This window comes from Phyllostomus discolor, chromosome 14, assembly GCF_004126475.2.
Source record: "Phyllostomus discolor isolate MPI-MPIP mPhyDis1 chromosome 14, mPhyDis1.pri.v3, whole genome shotgun sequence".
Lineage (NCBI taxonomy): Eukaryota > Metazoa > Chordata > Mammalia > Chiroptera > Phyllostomidae > Phyllostomus > Phyllostomus discolor.
Genome location: NC_040916.2, coordinates 43871526 through 43886173, shown reverse-complemented (window position 1 = coordinate 43886173; position 14648 = coordinate 43871526). Strand labels below are relative to the sequence as shown.

At 54.8% G+C, this 14648-nt stretch overlaps 1 protein-coding gene across 25 annotated transcripts in view; it reads right to left on the bottom strand.

Moving 5' to 3' along the window:
- Positions 1-217: 217 nt before the first annotated feature.
- LOC114489047 (phosphodiesterase 4D interacting protein) overlaps positions 218-14648 on the bottom strand; it is a 205775-nt gene continuing 191344 nt past the window's right edge. For 9 of the 25 annotated variants that reach the window (XM_036015708.1, XM_036015710.1, XM_036015717.1 and 6 more), the window contains 11 exons: positions 14478-14597; positions 12860-13049; positions 12220-12347; positions 8881-9120; positions 6749-6862; positions 5996-6222; positions 4354-4497; positions 3151-3289; positions 2825-2871; positions 1901-1952; positions 218-1251 (listed from right to left, as the gene is read on the bottom strand). In XM_036015708.1, coding sequence (XP_035871601.1) covers positions 1106-1251; positions 1901-1952; positions 2825-2871; positions 3151-3289; positions 4354-4497; positions 5996-6222; positions 6749-6862; positions 8881-9120; positions 12220-12347; positions 12860-13049; positions 14478-14597 — 1547 coding nt within the window. In that variant the 3' untranslated portion in view covers positions 218-1105. Of the gene's footprint in view, positions 1252-1900; positions 1962-2824; positions 2872-3150; positions 3290-4353; positions 4498-5995; positions 6223-6748; positions 6863-8880; positions 9121-12219; positions 12348-12859; positions 13050-14477; positions 14598-14648 lie in introns of those variants that run through there. The other 16 variants (XM_036015727.1, XM_036015716.1, XM_036015725.1 and 13 more) reach the window with 7 other exon arrangements.

The window sequence follows — 14648 nt, the reverse complement described above, 5'->3', positions numbered from 1 at the left end:
CGGCTTCAATAACCCCCACAGCGGACTGTAAGCACCCCGAATGTAAGAGCTGCTCTTGACATTCTCAGACTGAGGATTCTTACAAAATAACAAAGAGGGAAAACATTTTGCTTTTGAACTTAGACCTCAGACACGAGGCTGCGTGCTTCTCAAGGGCAGTGTGCCCTCCTGTCCTCACACACCCAGCCTGGAGACTGCACAGACACTGGAGACAAAGTAGGCGAAGAAAAACTTTATTTCTTTATGCACATTTGCCCTAATAGCCACCAGAAGAAAAAGGTTTCATTTTCTCTCACAGACCCTGCCCACCAGCTATGTCGGCCTTCCACATATCGCGACAGCAACATATATAAATATATATCATACATCTGTACACACATACACACCTTCTAAAGCACTGGGAAGACAGAGACGAGTTAGCACAACTGGGGTCTCTCACATGCCACCTAAAAATGATCACCGGTTTGCTTCACGTGGGACCTGCCATGGGCTTGTCTCGCCCTCAGTCCCAGCTCCCCGGAGAGAAGTCAGGATGGTGAAACGGGACAGCGGATTAGAGTGAAGCCGGTGCTTTTTCATAAAGGAACAGAAACAGGAGGTGCTAGGCTAAGCGTGAGATGGTGTCCGGGCAGCCACCCCTTTCGCCGTGTGGATTCGAAGACCTCAGGCGCTGCTGCGTAGGTGGACACCCGCCTGGGACCCAGCTGAGCTGACCCGGGTCTGCAGGGGTCTGTGAGCGGCGCTGGCTGAGCCCCACCGTGCAGCAGGACCCCGCTGCTCAGTCGTGTGCTTTTAGAACTGCCGAGGAGGAGCTCGTTTGGGGACCACGTGCCCCATTTGTGGGGAGCAGGGTCCCCTTTCCCCTGAGTTGACCATCTGAGGGTAGTTGCTGAGGTGAAAAATGTGCTGTTGCTAGTTCCCCTGCCGCTGGGGCGGTTAGAAGCAGCGCCACGAGGCCCTCGGCGGCAGACTAGGCGAGTTTGGCTTAGTGCTGAGCCACGGACATTGGCAGACGTGTTCGGTAAGTGCAGGAGAGGCGCTCTGCCTGTGGCCCTGCCCCGGCTCCCCTAGACCCCCAGCAGGGGTGAGGTGTAGGGCCGAGATCTCAGCAGATGGGCAGCTGCGCAAAAGGGGGGCAGGCCCATCCCTGCTGCTGCTTTAAGGACCTCTGGTGGCTTCGCTTCCTGCAAGGCTCCTGGAAGGCAAGGGTCACGAGACTGGAGTGCACGGCAGAGCCCTTAGGGATTTCACCTGGAGCGAAAACAGAACAAAGTAACTGCCCATTATCAGGCCCTATCAGCAGGTGGCGCCCTGAGGCTGCGGTGAGGGCTGAGTGCGGACAGCACCAGGAGCACAGTAACAGCCCATTAAGTGGATGAGCTTTGGGACGCTTTGTGGCTAGGGGGCCACTGCCCCCACCAGGTCAGAGGAAAGCTTCCCACCTCCTGGTGTGGTGACATGCCTGCCCAGAGCTGCTGCACCCTGGTGGCCAGACCCTACCACCCCCTCCTCAGGGGCCAGCTCGCTCTCCAGTTCATTTTGGAACAAAGTGATGACTCTTGTGATCTCCCAGGAAAAGAAGTGCTTAGTATGACACATGCACGCATAGGAAAGGAGGGCATTGTGCAGGACAGTCCCCCTGTTATGTCCCATGTACTCAACACGGAGAAAAAGGGACTGCGTCAGCAGGGGACCTCAGCAATCATTTAGGTCTAGTGCCACCTCTTACAGACCAGGGGCAGCAGGCTCAGAGACTACAGGGCCAGCCAAAGCCACACAGTCAGTTAGTGACAAGCCTGGGATTAGAACCCTGGCCTCAGGCACTTCGCAGTGGCCCAGCAGAATAGAGAGGAAGCGTCCCAGCTGGGGAAGCCAGCAGGTTCTGAAGCCGGCGGGTTACCTTTGCTGGGGCGGGAATAAGGCTTTACAGAGGCAATCTTGGAAGTGTTCTTCTAAAAAGGCTCAGGAAAGAAAGGAAGCATCAGAGAAAAACCAAAGGGAATTAGAAAGAAGGGGGCGGACAGAGTTCACTCAGGGCCCAACCCGCGCTCCCCGGGGGGCAGTGTTCCCTCGGGTCCCCAGTCAGGAGGACGCGCAGTTGCTTACGGCCTCGTGTCAAAGTCCCGATTAAAAGACTCGGGTTCTGATTTTTAAGCCATTTCTAAAGTCTCGAGTTCTTCTTCAAAGCACAAAGCACGTACTTGCTAGGGGGTGTGTTAGTGTTTTAAGTAACTGCAGACGCTATCGTGTGCATCAAATCTTTCCCTTTAAGTTTCCGTCTTTGTTGTCAAATTCCCCCTCAGGTCAGTGGGACCCGCTGGTTTTCTGCTGTGGTCCTGCCTCACAGACAGGGATAAATCCAAACCAGACTGCGGTGTGCTGCCCACCAGTGCTCAGCGAAATCAATTTATAAAGTTGGATCTTGCTTTAACTTTTCTTGGAAAGTAGGACAGAAAACGCCAGAACACACAGCTGGCCTCAGGAGCCCTTCACTGAAGCTAACTCAGAGGCTGACTCCCATGTGGCCTCTGACCTCCGGAATCAGCTGAACTGCATTTCCCTGGGGCCCTGACTCAGCACAAAAGGAGGGGTAACTGGAACAGAGAGAGACGACGGTGGCCACGTGAGCGCGACCCGAGAGGCCCAGGGGGGGTGTGCTGGGACCGGGAGCCGGGAGCGACGGGAACCAGAGGATGCCTGCCAACTCCCCGTGCTCCCGCGAGTGGGCCAGGGGCCTGGGTGGGCAGAGCAGGTTGAGGGTCACCTGCGGACTCTGGGGACAGATGGAGATTGGGTTTGGGGGGGTTCCCTGTCGTTTTCTTACCTCCAAATTAGTCCTCGCCTTCTTCAAAACATCATGTGTCCTGGTCACTGCAACAACAGAACAGCCCGACGAGACGGACATCACCGGCTGGGCCCCTCTTGCCCTGGGCGTGTGCTCTAAGTGTGTCCTCCGGGCCCACTCAGCTTGGGGTCTCCTGCCGTCCCCCCACCCCACCACCCTCCGAGTCTATGATGACTCATGGCACAGGAGGTTCGGGGGTGTCGCGTCAGTCTCCCCGCCCCTGGCCTCTCTGGCCACCGTCCATCCACCACACGAGTGAGGCTGGAAGCCCCGTTTCCTGCCCCCGCCCCGGCCCAGGCACCCACACTGGCTGAAGATGAACTGCTCCAAGCTCTCCTTCTGCCGGGTGGCGGTCCTCAGGTGCTCAGCGGTGCTCTGAAGGAGGCTCTCCTGTTTGGACAGTTTGGCTCTCAGTTCCAGAAGCTCCCTCTTCACGGACTCTCCCTGGGGAAGAGAAACGGCTGTCTGTCAAGGTCAGAGGCCTAAAGCACCCTTTGTGGCTTTTTACAATCCACAACAGGATTGTAGAATCTTCCCAACCATTTCAGGCTGGGGTGGGGGGACGGCAGGAGACCCCAAACCGGATTCCATGAAAGGCTCTAAAGCCCTGCAGCTGCTGCTACCCACTCAGAACGAGGTCACTGGGCAGAACTCTGAGCACCTGGAAGCCCCAAGTGCAGGACAGGCCTCCACTCCTGCCGCTGAGGAGGACCTACCCTGGCCAGCCCCGACCTCCCAGCTGCGAACCAGCACTCACGTTGGGTGCCGGCCTCGTTATATCACTGGGTGTCGTGGCTAAGCCTTGGTAATTACGGTTATGCCTGGGGGGACAGGGCTGGCCTCACACAGTCTGCAATTTTGTAAATATTTGTGCCAGCCTCAGAATGGCATAAACTCCCTCCCTTGGAATTAGCATAACTGGGTCCCTACGGTGTCAGCGGTGTTAATCCGCAGTTAGAAGGCCTGGGAGGATCTTCTGAAACTGCCTGCCCGAGGTGCCAGCAACCCGAGGGCGGGCCTGAGATCCGAGAGCACCCGGGGGTGGCTGAGTCTCCCCAGGCCAGGAGATATGGGCTTAAGCGATACGCTGGGATTCCAGCGGGTGGTTGCAAGAGTCCGCTCATCTCATGGCGACATTCCGTGACCCTGCTTGACAATGCGGACGGTGGGAGTATTTATGCTTTCACCTGTCCTGAAGTTCAGCCCAACTTCAGAAAGGTAGAGAACCTGAGCATTTATGGTCACCGGGGTTCTCATGGCGCTGCCTTCTCCTTCTCCTTCCCTTCCTCTTTGACCTCTCATGCTGGGTGTGGGGGCGGGAGGGGAGGGAGGTGGTCAGGGCAGTACTGGAAGCAGCCACCACAGATGAGAGGGTCTTTCCAGGGACCCTCCTCTGTGGTCCCATCTACCTCAACTCACCACTGGGCGCCTGACCTTCGGGGCCTGTGGGGCTGCGGAGGCAGCACGGGAAACGGGGGGCAGACCAGGAAAGAATGCTGGCCTCTTACCGCTTTGCCGGGCAGAGCAGGGCCGTGGGGGCTGGGCAAGGCCGCTCGCCAGAACATGGTGAGGAGGGAGGCCGACTCCTCCAACACGTGGTGCAGGGCGCTGGCGCTGCTGCGGAGTTCACGCACGCCTTCGCTGCTAAGCACCTGGGAGAGGGGGCGGGGCCGTCACTGGGGCTGAGAGGTCACGTCCCCCCAAGCACAGTGGGTCCCAGGAGCTGTCAGTGATACGAAGCTTCTTCCTTTGTGAGGGAGGCGTAGGCGCGGGGGCAGCTGGCACCTGTGAAACCCTAACCTGGAAGCCCAGCACCTCCAACCTCACCAGGCACCTCGGTCTGCAAGAATTCATTTGATCCCGGCTTCCCCCACACTCCCTTTAAGCTTCCACTCCTGCTCCATGCTCTTCAGACTACAGTCCCGAAGGGGAGCGAACTACACCATTTTGGTATATTGATCAAGTGGAATTAAAGTAACGTAAGGAAGAGCAGGTGCAAGAAAGATACTCTGACCGGTCCCCTGAAAGCAGGAAATAAATCTCCCGGGTGAAAGGTACCCTCCCCCACACCAGGAGGGACAGCAACATCCTCATCACCGGGGACAGGGAGTTCCCGCAGAAGGCTGTACCAACAAGCAAACCTTGCTACTCCTTCTACTGGCGACCCCAAGCCCAAACCCCTTGGCTTCGTCAGTTCGCACACATGTATTCTTTGTCTGAGGGGTGCATAGCTGCCTGTTTTGGTCACTTCTTGGAGCCTCAGACCTTTGGGGCTCCCATGTGAAATTAAATTGGTTTTACTCCCATTAGTTATGTCAGTGTAGTTACTGGGCAGGCCAAAGCACCTAGGACGGGCAAGGGAAAGGATTTCCTCTCGGCACCCCCTGCCCTTCCTGAATCACACCTTGTGCCTTGTCTGGGCACTGGGCTGGACCATTTACCTCTAGCTCTGGGGACTGAGGCGCTGCTCTTTTTACCTGGCATGCCCTCCTCACCCAGAGAACCTGCACCCCGCAGTGTTGCTCTAGCAACCCGGCACTCTCCTCGCCTGGGATTCTGGCCGCTTCTGCGTCCCTGCCCCACGGCCCACACGGACCATGTCCAGCACAGTTCCTGGAGCCCCTTGGTGTACGCATCCACTTGGATGTGTGTCTTCCTCCCTAGTGTGGGGGTCCCTGGGGCAGACCGTCCCCACATGCCCGAGTGTGTGCAGTGGCCCGGGCCGGCACAGCAGCTGGTGCCGGGTCCCTCAGCAGGAAGCGCTCTGAGAAGCGGGCGCCCGCCTTCCTCCCCTGCTCGGCCCCAGCAGGGAAATCCCACGGCTGCCGGGCTCCTCACCCCGCGCACGCACACACGCGGCCCATGTGGATGTGAATTCGCAAATCCTGATTAAGTGACTTCACTCTGACCACGGGTGGCCACGTGCCAGCAGGACCGTACCAGAGAATGAGCTACCACATGGCACCGGGCACAGCACCCTGGATGCCGGCGCTGCAGAGGCTGTTCTGGGGTTCTGAGGGGAAATGCCAAGGCGGCTACACCTGGAACGGAGTTTACATCGAAAACTGGATGGAGAAAGAGGCTGGCTGGGTGTGAATGTAAGACCTATCTGCAGCGGTTGGGAGATGGAGCGCACTGGGATGCGATTACCTCCGTGCCCCGAGCGTCGAGGCCAGGGCAGTGGCAGGCGGACCTCACGACGGACGCCATCCTCCTGACCAGCAGTTCGCCTTCTCCAATCTGCTGCCTGAGGGCACTGTAGTCGTCAATGTGGCCAATGACGTGGCGGCCATGCTTACTGGCAAAGGAGCCGTCGGCAGCATCGCCCTCCAGCGTGGCAGGGCTCCGCGTCACCGGAGAAGCATCCAAGCCCAGCTCTGCAATGAACCACAGCCAACAGGACCCACTGACTTTTATAATCGTGTCCTCAGTTCACTCCAGTGCAAAAGACCCACCAGACAGTGACAGAGCCGGGGCAAGGGAGGCAGGCTTAGAAAAGCGTGAGCGTGGCGCGAAGCCCACAGATGTTCTGGTTCTAGGTCTTCATAATCTTTCTTACATTACCTCATAGTGACAAAACTGCCAGGAGGCAAATTTTGTGCTAATTACAAATGAAATGTTCACAACCAATATTAATTTAAAAGTTTTAACTTCTGGGATGAGGAGACACCGACCAGGAGTTTAGCTGCGTTCAGCAGCACCTTCAAGAAGGGAGTGATTGCATGCAACGGAGCGACAGGGGAGGTGGCCACAGCAGCTGCGATGCGTGGGGCTAACGGCTTCGGGACACACAGAGGAGACGCGCTAATCTCAGAGGACGCACACGCGGAAAACCAAAGGTCGCTTGCACTGACCATCATTGATCCTCAGTCCCTGAGCCCTCCCTTCAGTGGCCACATTTACCGTTTGTCCCGCTGGAGCCGGCCGTGTCTGGGGCAGGAGCGGCGGAAGGAGAGCTGGGGAAGACAGGAGCTGGGTCCATGCCCACGTCCCGAACTGGGGGGGAGGCGGCCGCATCTAGGCAGTGAAGACAAGGACGGCTTCAGGACCCCTGAAACCCACCGCCCCCCAGCACAGGCACGGCCCCCTCCCCCCATCGGAGGTCTGAGGCAGCGAGGCCCGCCTCGCACGTACTCATCGCCCATACGCCCCAAGCAAAAGCAAGAGCAAAGGAATCACGTAGTTTGGAACAAGACGTTCCTTTAATTTAAGTGTGTTCCATGAGAAAGCAACTTCTAGTTTAAAAAAATTATTAGGTGTATTTTTCTAACTCCAGTTTTGAATAATTTCGTATGTACTATACTTCGTAACTAAGTATATAAGTGCATAAATGATGTGGTACATATGTTAAAACTACTGCCTCAAGGAATGAATGGGTGTGTGGCTGACAACCGAGCATTCTCATCACCTCTCTGAGGAGGAGTTAGTGCTGCAGAACAATGCAGACTGGGAGACAGAAGCCATGGTGGGCGAAAGGTGCCGTAATGGAGACCAGGGAGCGAGCCTACAGTGGAGGAATTAGAAAATATCACAGAGATAATGGGAGGGGGAATGGGGCAACTGTAATCGAACACCAGTTGGAAAGCAAATACCACAAAGACAGAAGCACTCCTGCTCAGGCAAGTGTGGCTTAGCGCCTGCTTCCCCACTTGGGCCTCTGTGGCGGGACAGCAGGAGGAGCGGTGACCGGGCCAGTGGGGCCGAGCCCTGGCTGTGTCGTGGGGACAGTGAGGGAGGGGACAGCCTGGGTAGGGGGGAGGGCCCCTACCGAGCACTGCAACCAGCATGGCGGCCCGAGCAGCCTGAGCAGGCCCAGCGGGTTCTACGTGCCGGGCACCGTGCCAGTCTGCACACGCTTTCCCGCTTAATGGCCACAGAACGTGATCGGGCTGTACCACCTGCATTTGACAGGGGAGGTCCCTGTGCGGTCAGGGGACATCGAGTAGAACCAGAGAGAGAACAGGACCAACACGCTCCAGAGCAGCAGGCAAGGAGGTTGGAAAGCTCAGCTTTAGGCAATCTGAGCAGAGGTGCTTTCTGATTGAAATAAAATTGAGGATATGGCCATGGAGGGGAGTGGATAAAAATTAAATGGTGAACCAATCGGCTGGGGGTGGGGGAAGGGGAAGTAAAAATCAATGTATCAAGAGACTGGGGTGTGGGGGCAATATTGCCATTCATGTTAAACCTGGGGGAAGAGAGATTGATGAAGGATATTGAGACAAGGGGGAGAGAACCAGTTAAAACTTTTCCACCTGCAAAGGTGGGCAAGGTGTGGGGGCAGGACTGGTTGACAGCCACCTGGGATAAACATGGCGGCTGTCCACCACTTTCCCATAACCAGGATCTTCTTAGGGACAGGAATGTTCGTCCACACGGCCAAGTCCCCCACATGTTTGGGAAGGGGAAGCCAGGCTAGACTGTCTGGGAAGGCCGGCAATATGGGGAGCATGGTGAGGCAGAAGGAACACAAACTGGAAATCAAAACCTCTGGTCCAAACCCTGGCTTGGTCTCTTGGCTCCTGGAAGCCTGGCGTGTCAGTGAGTGTTTCAGCACCTGGGTCTGCTCCTGCAAAAACGGAGAGAGGAGACCCTGCCCTGCCTCAGGTGAAAGTATCTGGAAAATTGTTTGAAAGCTTGTGGTAAGTTTAAAACACAAGGGATACTTAAGATACACAGCTGTCAATTGTTGAGCAGTTCTTACGGTGTCGAGCACGTGTAAATTATTTCATTTAATCTCCAAATAAATATACAAAAGATTGTCATCCACATCTTAAAAAATGAGGAAACCAAGGCTGAAATACCTGGGAAGGTTAACCGCCCGACCACGGCAAACAACCGGCAGGTGGCCAACGCGGACTCTGGAGGCAGGTCTGACCCTGAGCCCCAGGCTCTCCCTTGGGCACTGTCTTGGAGCATCTCCAACTTCACCCCGACCTTCAGGAGCTTGGGGGAGGCAAGACTGTCCCTTCCCCCACAGACATCCTGGCGGCCTCCCTGCTCACCAGGGCTTCCCAGTGCCCTTCCCTTCCTACCTTGGAAGAGCAGCTGCTTGCTCCCAGGGTCAGAGTTGGCCGCTGAGTTCTGGCTGGCTGAGGGGGCGCTGAGGCTGGCCCTGCCGGCACCCCGATCCAACTGCTGCTCCAGCTGCAGTCGCAGACTGTTGTTCACCTCAATGCTCTGCTCCAGCTGCCCTCGCAAAGCTCGAATCTCTGCCACCAGGTGGCTCAAGTCACTGCTCAAAGGGCCCTGGTGACAGGCATCCCAGGTATAAGCTGAAAGAAGGGAGAGCAGAGGTCGGTAGCGCTGATCCAAGTATTTCTATGCATTTGTCAGAACACTCATCTGTGAACACTGCTGTCATAGCAGGGTCCCAGGCACCACATCTGTGATGGACGTGTCATTTTTCCTGTGTGGAGTCTGGCATATACTCCAGTCTGGAACTTTTCTGAGACTTGAATTACCCATGTGCACCTAGAGGGCATTTGACTGGCGGATGAGGTCAGGCCTATTATTTCGTCTCCATGTTAACTTTAGTCCTGCTGGCCAGTGAGCAGGGTCTCCTATGACAGAAGGTCAGCACAGCGCTAAAGAAGGGCAGGGCTGGGGGAGGAGGAGAATCGGTAGCCCCCACGCTCAGGAATCACAGAGGGCAGGAGGAGGAAGGCGTCAGGCCTCTGGCAGCGCGTGAGAATGGGAGTCGGGCACCACAGACCAGGGATAACACCTAATAGAAATTTTTATCTGCTCCATGTGTTTTACCTCCACCCCTACACCGTCTATCTGTACCTACTGGGAACAGAGAGCTAGGAGAAATCATCTGTAAGACCACAATTGCATTATCTGAGAACTCTGAGGCCAAATGTATCTGAAAAGGTAGAATTTGTTCTGGTTTTAGCAAGGCAATAGGATGCATCTACCATGCATACCACAGAACACATGCGCCCCCTTGCCCCTGGGCCACAGCACGTGCTCAAACACGGCAGCATTTCTGCGATGAGTTACGTGAGTGTTCTCACCAAGTCGGATAAACAAAGACTGAACACACTTTGGTCAGTTCAGTTAGGTTTTGTCACCACAAATGAGTATATGGAAAAAGAGTTCTATTCAAACAACAATAAAATTTTTAAAAATGGCAAAAAAAAAAAGTTCAATTCAGAGCTCTTATGGGATTATAGAATTAAGAGAAAGGGATTATGGGGCTTTAGTGGCAGTAGCTTTGAAATAAATCCTAAAAGGCCCATAAAAACAGTTGAAGGTGTGGAAGGGGAGGTGAGTCAGGATACTAACCCCAAAGTTCCCTGATGCTCCTCCCTCTTTCTTTTCCCCCTATACCCAAATTCTTACAATATTTTACTTATTTAAAAATGTTTGTCACTTATCCATTCTCCCTTTTTTTCCCCAATAGCACTCCGATTGGGCTCTCATCACTTACATCCCAGAACATTACCACACCCATTCAGTAGGTCTCCTTGACTCTGAGGTCTTCCAACTCCAGCACATTCCACCAGTCTGCCCACCCTAAAATTCCCTTTCCACCATGCACCTATTTTGCTTGGAAAAGCCGAGCACATTTCCACTGTCTACATCACGGAGTGTGAAGTTTCATCCCACCTTACAGGTCCTCCAGCTCCCCTTTCGACTGCCTGACTTCTCACACCTCCTGGCACAAAGCTCTCCCACAGGCAGGTGGGTCTCCCCTACCAACACTCCCAAGCCTTTGCGCGAGACTATTCACTCAGCCTGCTGTGCCCTCTCGTTCCAGCTCAAGTTCTAGCTCACCTTCTCATCAGCAAAATTAGGAAACTCAATCAGGTTTTATGAAAATGCAAATTTTGCAGAATAGTGAAAATTCTTAATATAATAAACCATATTGCTCATGGAATTTTTAAACATATAATCAAAAACAGCCTAGAGTTGACAGACTCAGGGAGTCAACCTCCCATCCAAAGCAAGTACTTGACAAAGCATCTCTTTCTTTTAAACAGGGCTGCAGCCCTGGCTGGTGGGGCTCAGTGGATTGAGTGCAGGCCTGCAAACCAAAGGGTCACTGGTTCGATGCCCAGTCAGGGCACATGCCTGGGTTGTGGGCCAGGTCCCCCTGGTTGGGGGCACATTAGAGGCAACTGCACATTGATGCTTCTCTCCCTCTCTCTCTCTCCCTTCCCCCATCTCTAAAAATAAATAAAATCTTCCAAAAATAATAAACAAGGCTTGGATGGGGAGCTTACTCTCTCACAAGCCAGCTACCCTGTCACTAGAAGTCTCTAGGGCCAGGGAAGGCCTGAATTGTGCGGACCCAAATTCTGTCGCCCTTCACCCTTCAGCCCTTTGTTCAGCCCCCTGAAGGGACACAAAACACATCGGGTCCTCTTCACGTCACAGCTCTTCACGTACTCGAGGCCAGCCCTCATCTCCTCAGGATCTTTTCCAAGCCTAAAAAATATCTAATTTCTTCAACCAGTTTGAGGTTTCTGGTCCCTCGGCCTCGTGGCCCATGTCTTCATTATGTTCCTTAGACTGTGGGCACCGTCTTGTAAAAGGCGAGTTGACAAACTAACAATATTTCTGACACGGTCTCACCACGGGGACACCACCTCGCACGGCTGTGGCCCGAGGCTGCACTGGCTGTTCTAGCAACCTGGGTCTACAAGTTCCTCGCGGAAATGTGGGTCTCCCAACTCCCTCGTCCGCAGAAACTGTGGCCGGTTCCGCCCCCCCGCCCCCCTCCCCCATGCTCCTGCCCCACTTCTGCAAGCCCGTGAGTAGCTACAGACCAGCCTTCCCCACCTCGTATTTCTACCTCTGATAGTTTTTCAGTCAGGCTCAGCACTTTTTAAACTTATTACTTCAGCAGGTGGCAAACATCTTCAATAAGAATTTAAAATTTAAATTCAGCACTGAAATTTAAGTCTTATTAGTGGAATTTCCATAAAAACATTTTTCCATCTTAATTTTGTCACTGGGGAAGGGTCAGAGTGGGGGCCTGCTGCGTGGGCTGCTTGGTGGCCGGGGTGTGTCGTCCACGATGTACGAGGCCGTTTCAGGTGCCACTGGTCCAGTCCTTTGTGTTTAGGCAGCGCCACTGTGCAGCCAGGACTCCAATGACCTGGGGTTTGGCCCTGATGGTGGGTGAAGTTTGACTCTTGTGGCCTGTTTGTAAGGATGTCTAGGCTCCATCTCGCTCATGGCACCCACCTCTGGGCTTTGTGTTGGGGGGGCTCCCCTTTCTTTTTATTGGGAGCCCCAGGTCTGGGTGTCTTTTTCTGAGACAGACCTTTGTAGCTTTCCAAGCTCTCTAAACTCCCAGGGTCATGAGAACTTCACTGGGCCTCGCAGCACGGGGTGGGGGAGTAGGGGAGAGTACGACGTACCTTTCAGCCCCTTCTTGGCATTGCCGTAAAGTGCCTCGTAGATCTGCAGCTCCGACTGGAGGGTCTGGAAGAGCTGCTGTTTCTCTTCGCACTGCTGCTGCAGGAGGGCCAGCTTGCGCTGCAGCCTGCCGGGGAGAGGCGAGGAGGGCCTGCTGAGCTGGGGCGGCCCCTTGGCCGAACCGGGGCAACAAGCTGTGAGCCAGCCTTTGCCTCTAGAGTTTCAGGCCTAGCTATCAACTCAGGGGTCACAAAGATCACGGCTTTGATTTTATAGCCGTGGGAACAGAGGCTCAGGGAGGTGAAGCAGATTTGCTTGGAGCCACGTCATTAGCTGCGTTAGCTAGGAGACACCAACACTGGCCCCGGGTCCCACTGCCCCCAAGGTGCTTTCATGCTGCCAAGCAGTCAGGGAGTTTATGCTGGGGGCGAGCATCGAGGCTGGTACAGAAGTTTAATTGTCAACTTTGGAGTGAAAGGGGCAGTCCCAGAGAAGTCCTTCCTTGTGCTCGGTCACCCATACGTCAGAGAATAGCAGGGAGGAAACTGAGGTTTCCAAAGGGGCCACTAGCTATCTTGCCAATAACCCTCCTTCGAAATCTGAAACTGGGGCCACCATCCTTATTGGTGGGCTCCCTCTGACCTGCAGTCTTTCTCCTGGAGGGACAGCCGCTCCTCCTGGAAATGCGCGATCTCCTGCTGCTTCTCCTTCAAGTCTTCCAAAAGCTGCTGCCGATCCACCTTCTGGTGCTCCAGCTGCACTTCCAGCTCTTGAAGGCGGGATCTCGAGGTCAGCAGGGCCTCCCTCAGGCACTCGGTTTCCTGGGAGTGCTCTGGTGAGGGGACACGGGGGAGCGGTCAGGTTGTGGGGCAAAGGTCAGCGGGAGGAGGAGCCCAAGCCCATCCCATCCGACAGGCAGAACCGAGGAGGCGAAAGCGGCCAGGGAGGCACGGAGTGTGGGCCCACTGTGTCCGCACGCCCTGGGGAATGGACGCCTCCGTCTTTGTGGTGCCCGATCCTCTGATTTCACAAGGTCTGCCTTGCGGTTAGAGAACACACTCTAGTTTCTGACGCTCACTGTCTTCTAAGTGCTCACAACCCTCTGTGCAATAATCCATCCTTGAGTTTTACCAAAGATCAGTATCAAGATTTCCTGTCGGCTGTTTTTAGGATATACTGTCACCATCATTTTGAAAACAGGGCCATCAGTCCTGGCCTTGCGGCACCTCTCTGATCTTCCTGATTTCTTAGAGAGTCTTGCCAGGGACTCTGAAAACAGGGCTGCAGGCACCGTCAGTCCTCCGGGGTGGAATTCACGGGGCCTGGCAAACTGCACTCATTTAAATCTCTCACTGCCTTCTGTCCTGCGAGGCCCGTTCTGGTCTTTCCAGGCACTCAATTACCACTGAGTAGCTCAGCGGTTGTGCCTTCTCTCTTACCTATGAACTTCTGTCACCTGCCCCAAGCAGTGAGCTTTCCTCTCACATCTCGCTCTGCAGTGGCTAATTCAGAAAAATCTACTGATTATCTTTTTCCTTTTCCACGAGCATTCACTCATTCTGGACTTGATCCTTTTGACACTACTCTTAGTCTTTTATGGCTATTCGATGAGTATATGTAAATAAAAATAATTTGTTATTGATGATATAGTGACTGGAGCAAGTCAGTTAACACTAAGGCCAGCTGTGCCCCAGGCCACACAGGAAATGGTGCGCGCCTGTGGGTGCCAGCGCGGTGTCAGGGAGGCCCTGGAGGATGCTGTGCCAGCACCTCCAGATACAGAGTCCCGAGGGTTCCTGACCAGAGAGAGAGGAGCCTCACTGAGGAGGGAGGGGCGTGGTGAGGAGACGTGGGGTGGCAGCTCTGCCGGGAGGAGGGACACTCAGAGCTGCAGTCAGTCTGGAGAAACTCATGTCCTTCCTCTCCTGGTTCCAGATGAGCTGTGAGTTGGGGAGGCAGCACCAATGCCCAGACGGCGCCCACTCTGAGAGCTAATGCCTGCACAGCTGCAGGTGAGTTTGCAGAAGCGGCGGATTTCCTGAAGCTACCTGTCCTGGAGCCTAGGAGTCCGAGGGCCCATTGTGGGCACCTCTCAGGAGCAGCCCTTTCCAGATGGAGAACAGCTATAGGAATTTTGGGTTGGTGGGCCTGGGTAGCTATTATGTCCACCTCCTCTATCTGCTTTTCCAATTGGCAACTGGTGTGGCCAGGAGAGAAAGGGATGCAAGAGTGATCACAGTTTGGGCTTTTCACCACCCACCTCTGGAAATGCGGCTCAGCTGAGCCTGAAGGCTCCGATTTTCCTCCCTAAGGACTCTGTTCTCGTTGTACAGCTGAGGCGTGGTCTCCAGGCCCTGACTGCAGAAGGTAGAGGTGGTTCCTGTTCCAGAAAGTTCAAGCAGTCAAGTTATGCAACTGGGTAACGGGTGCT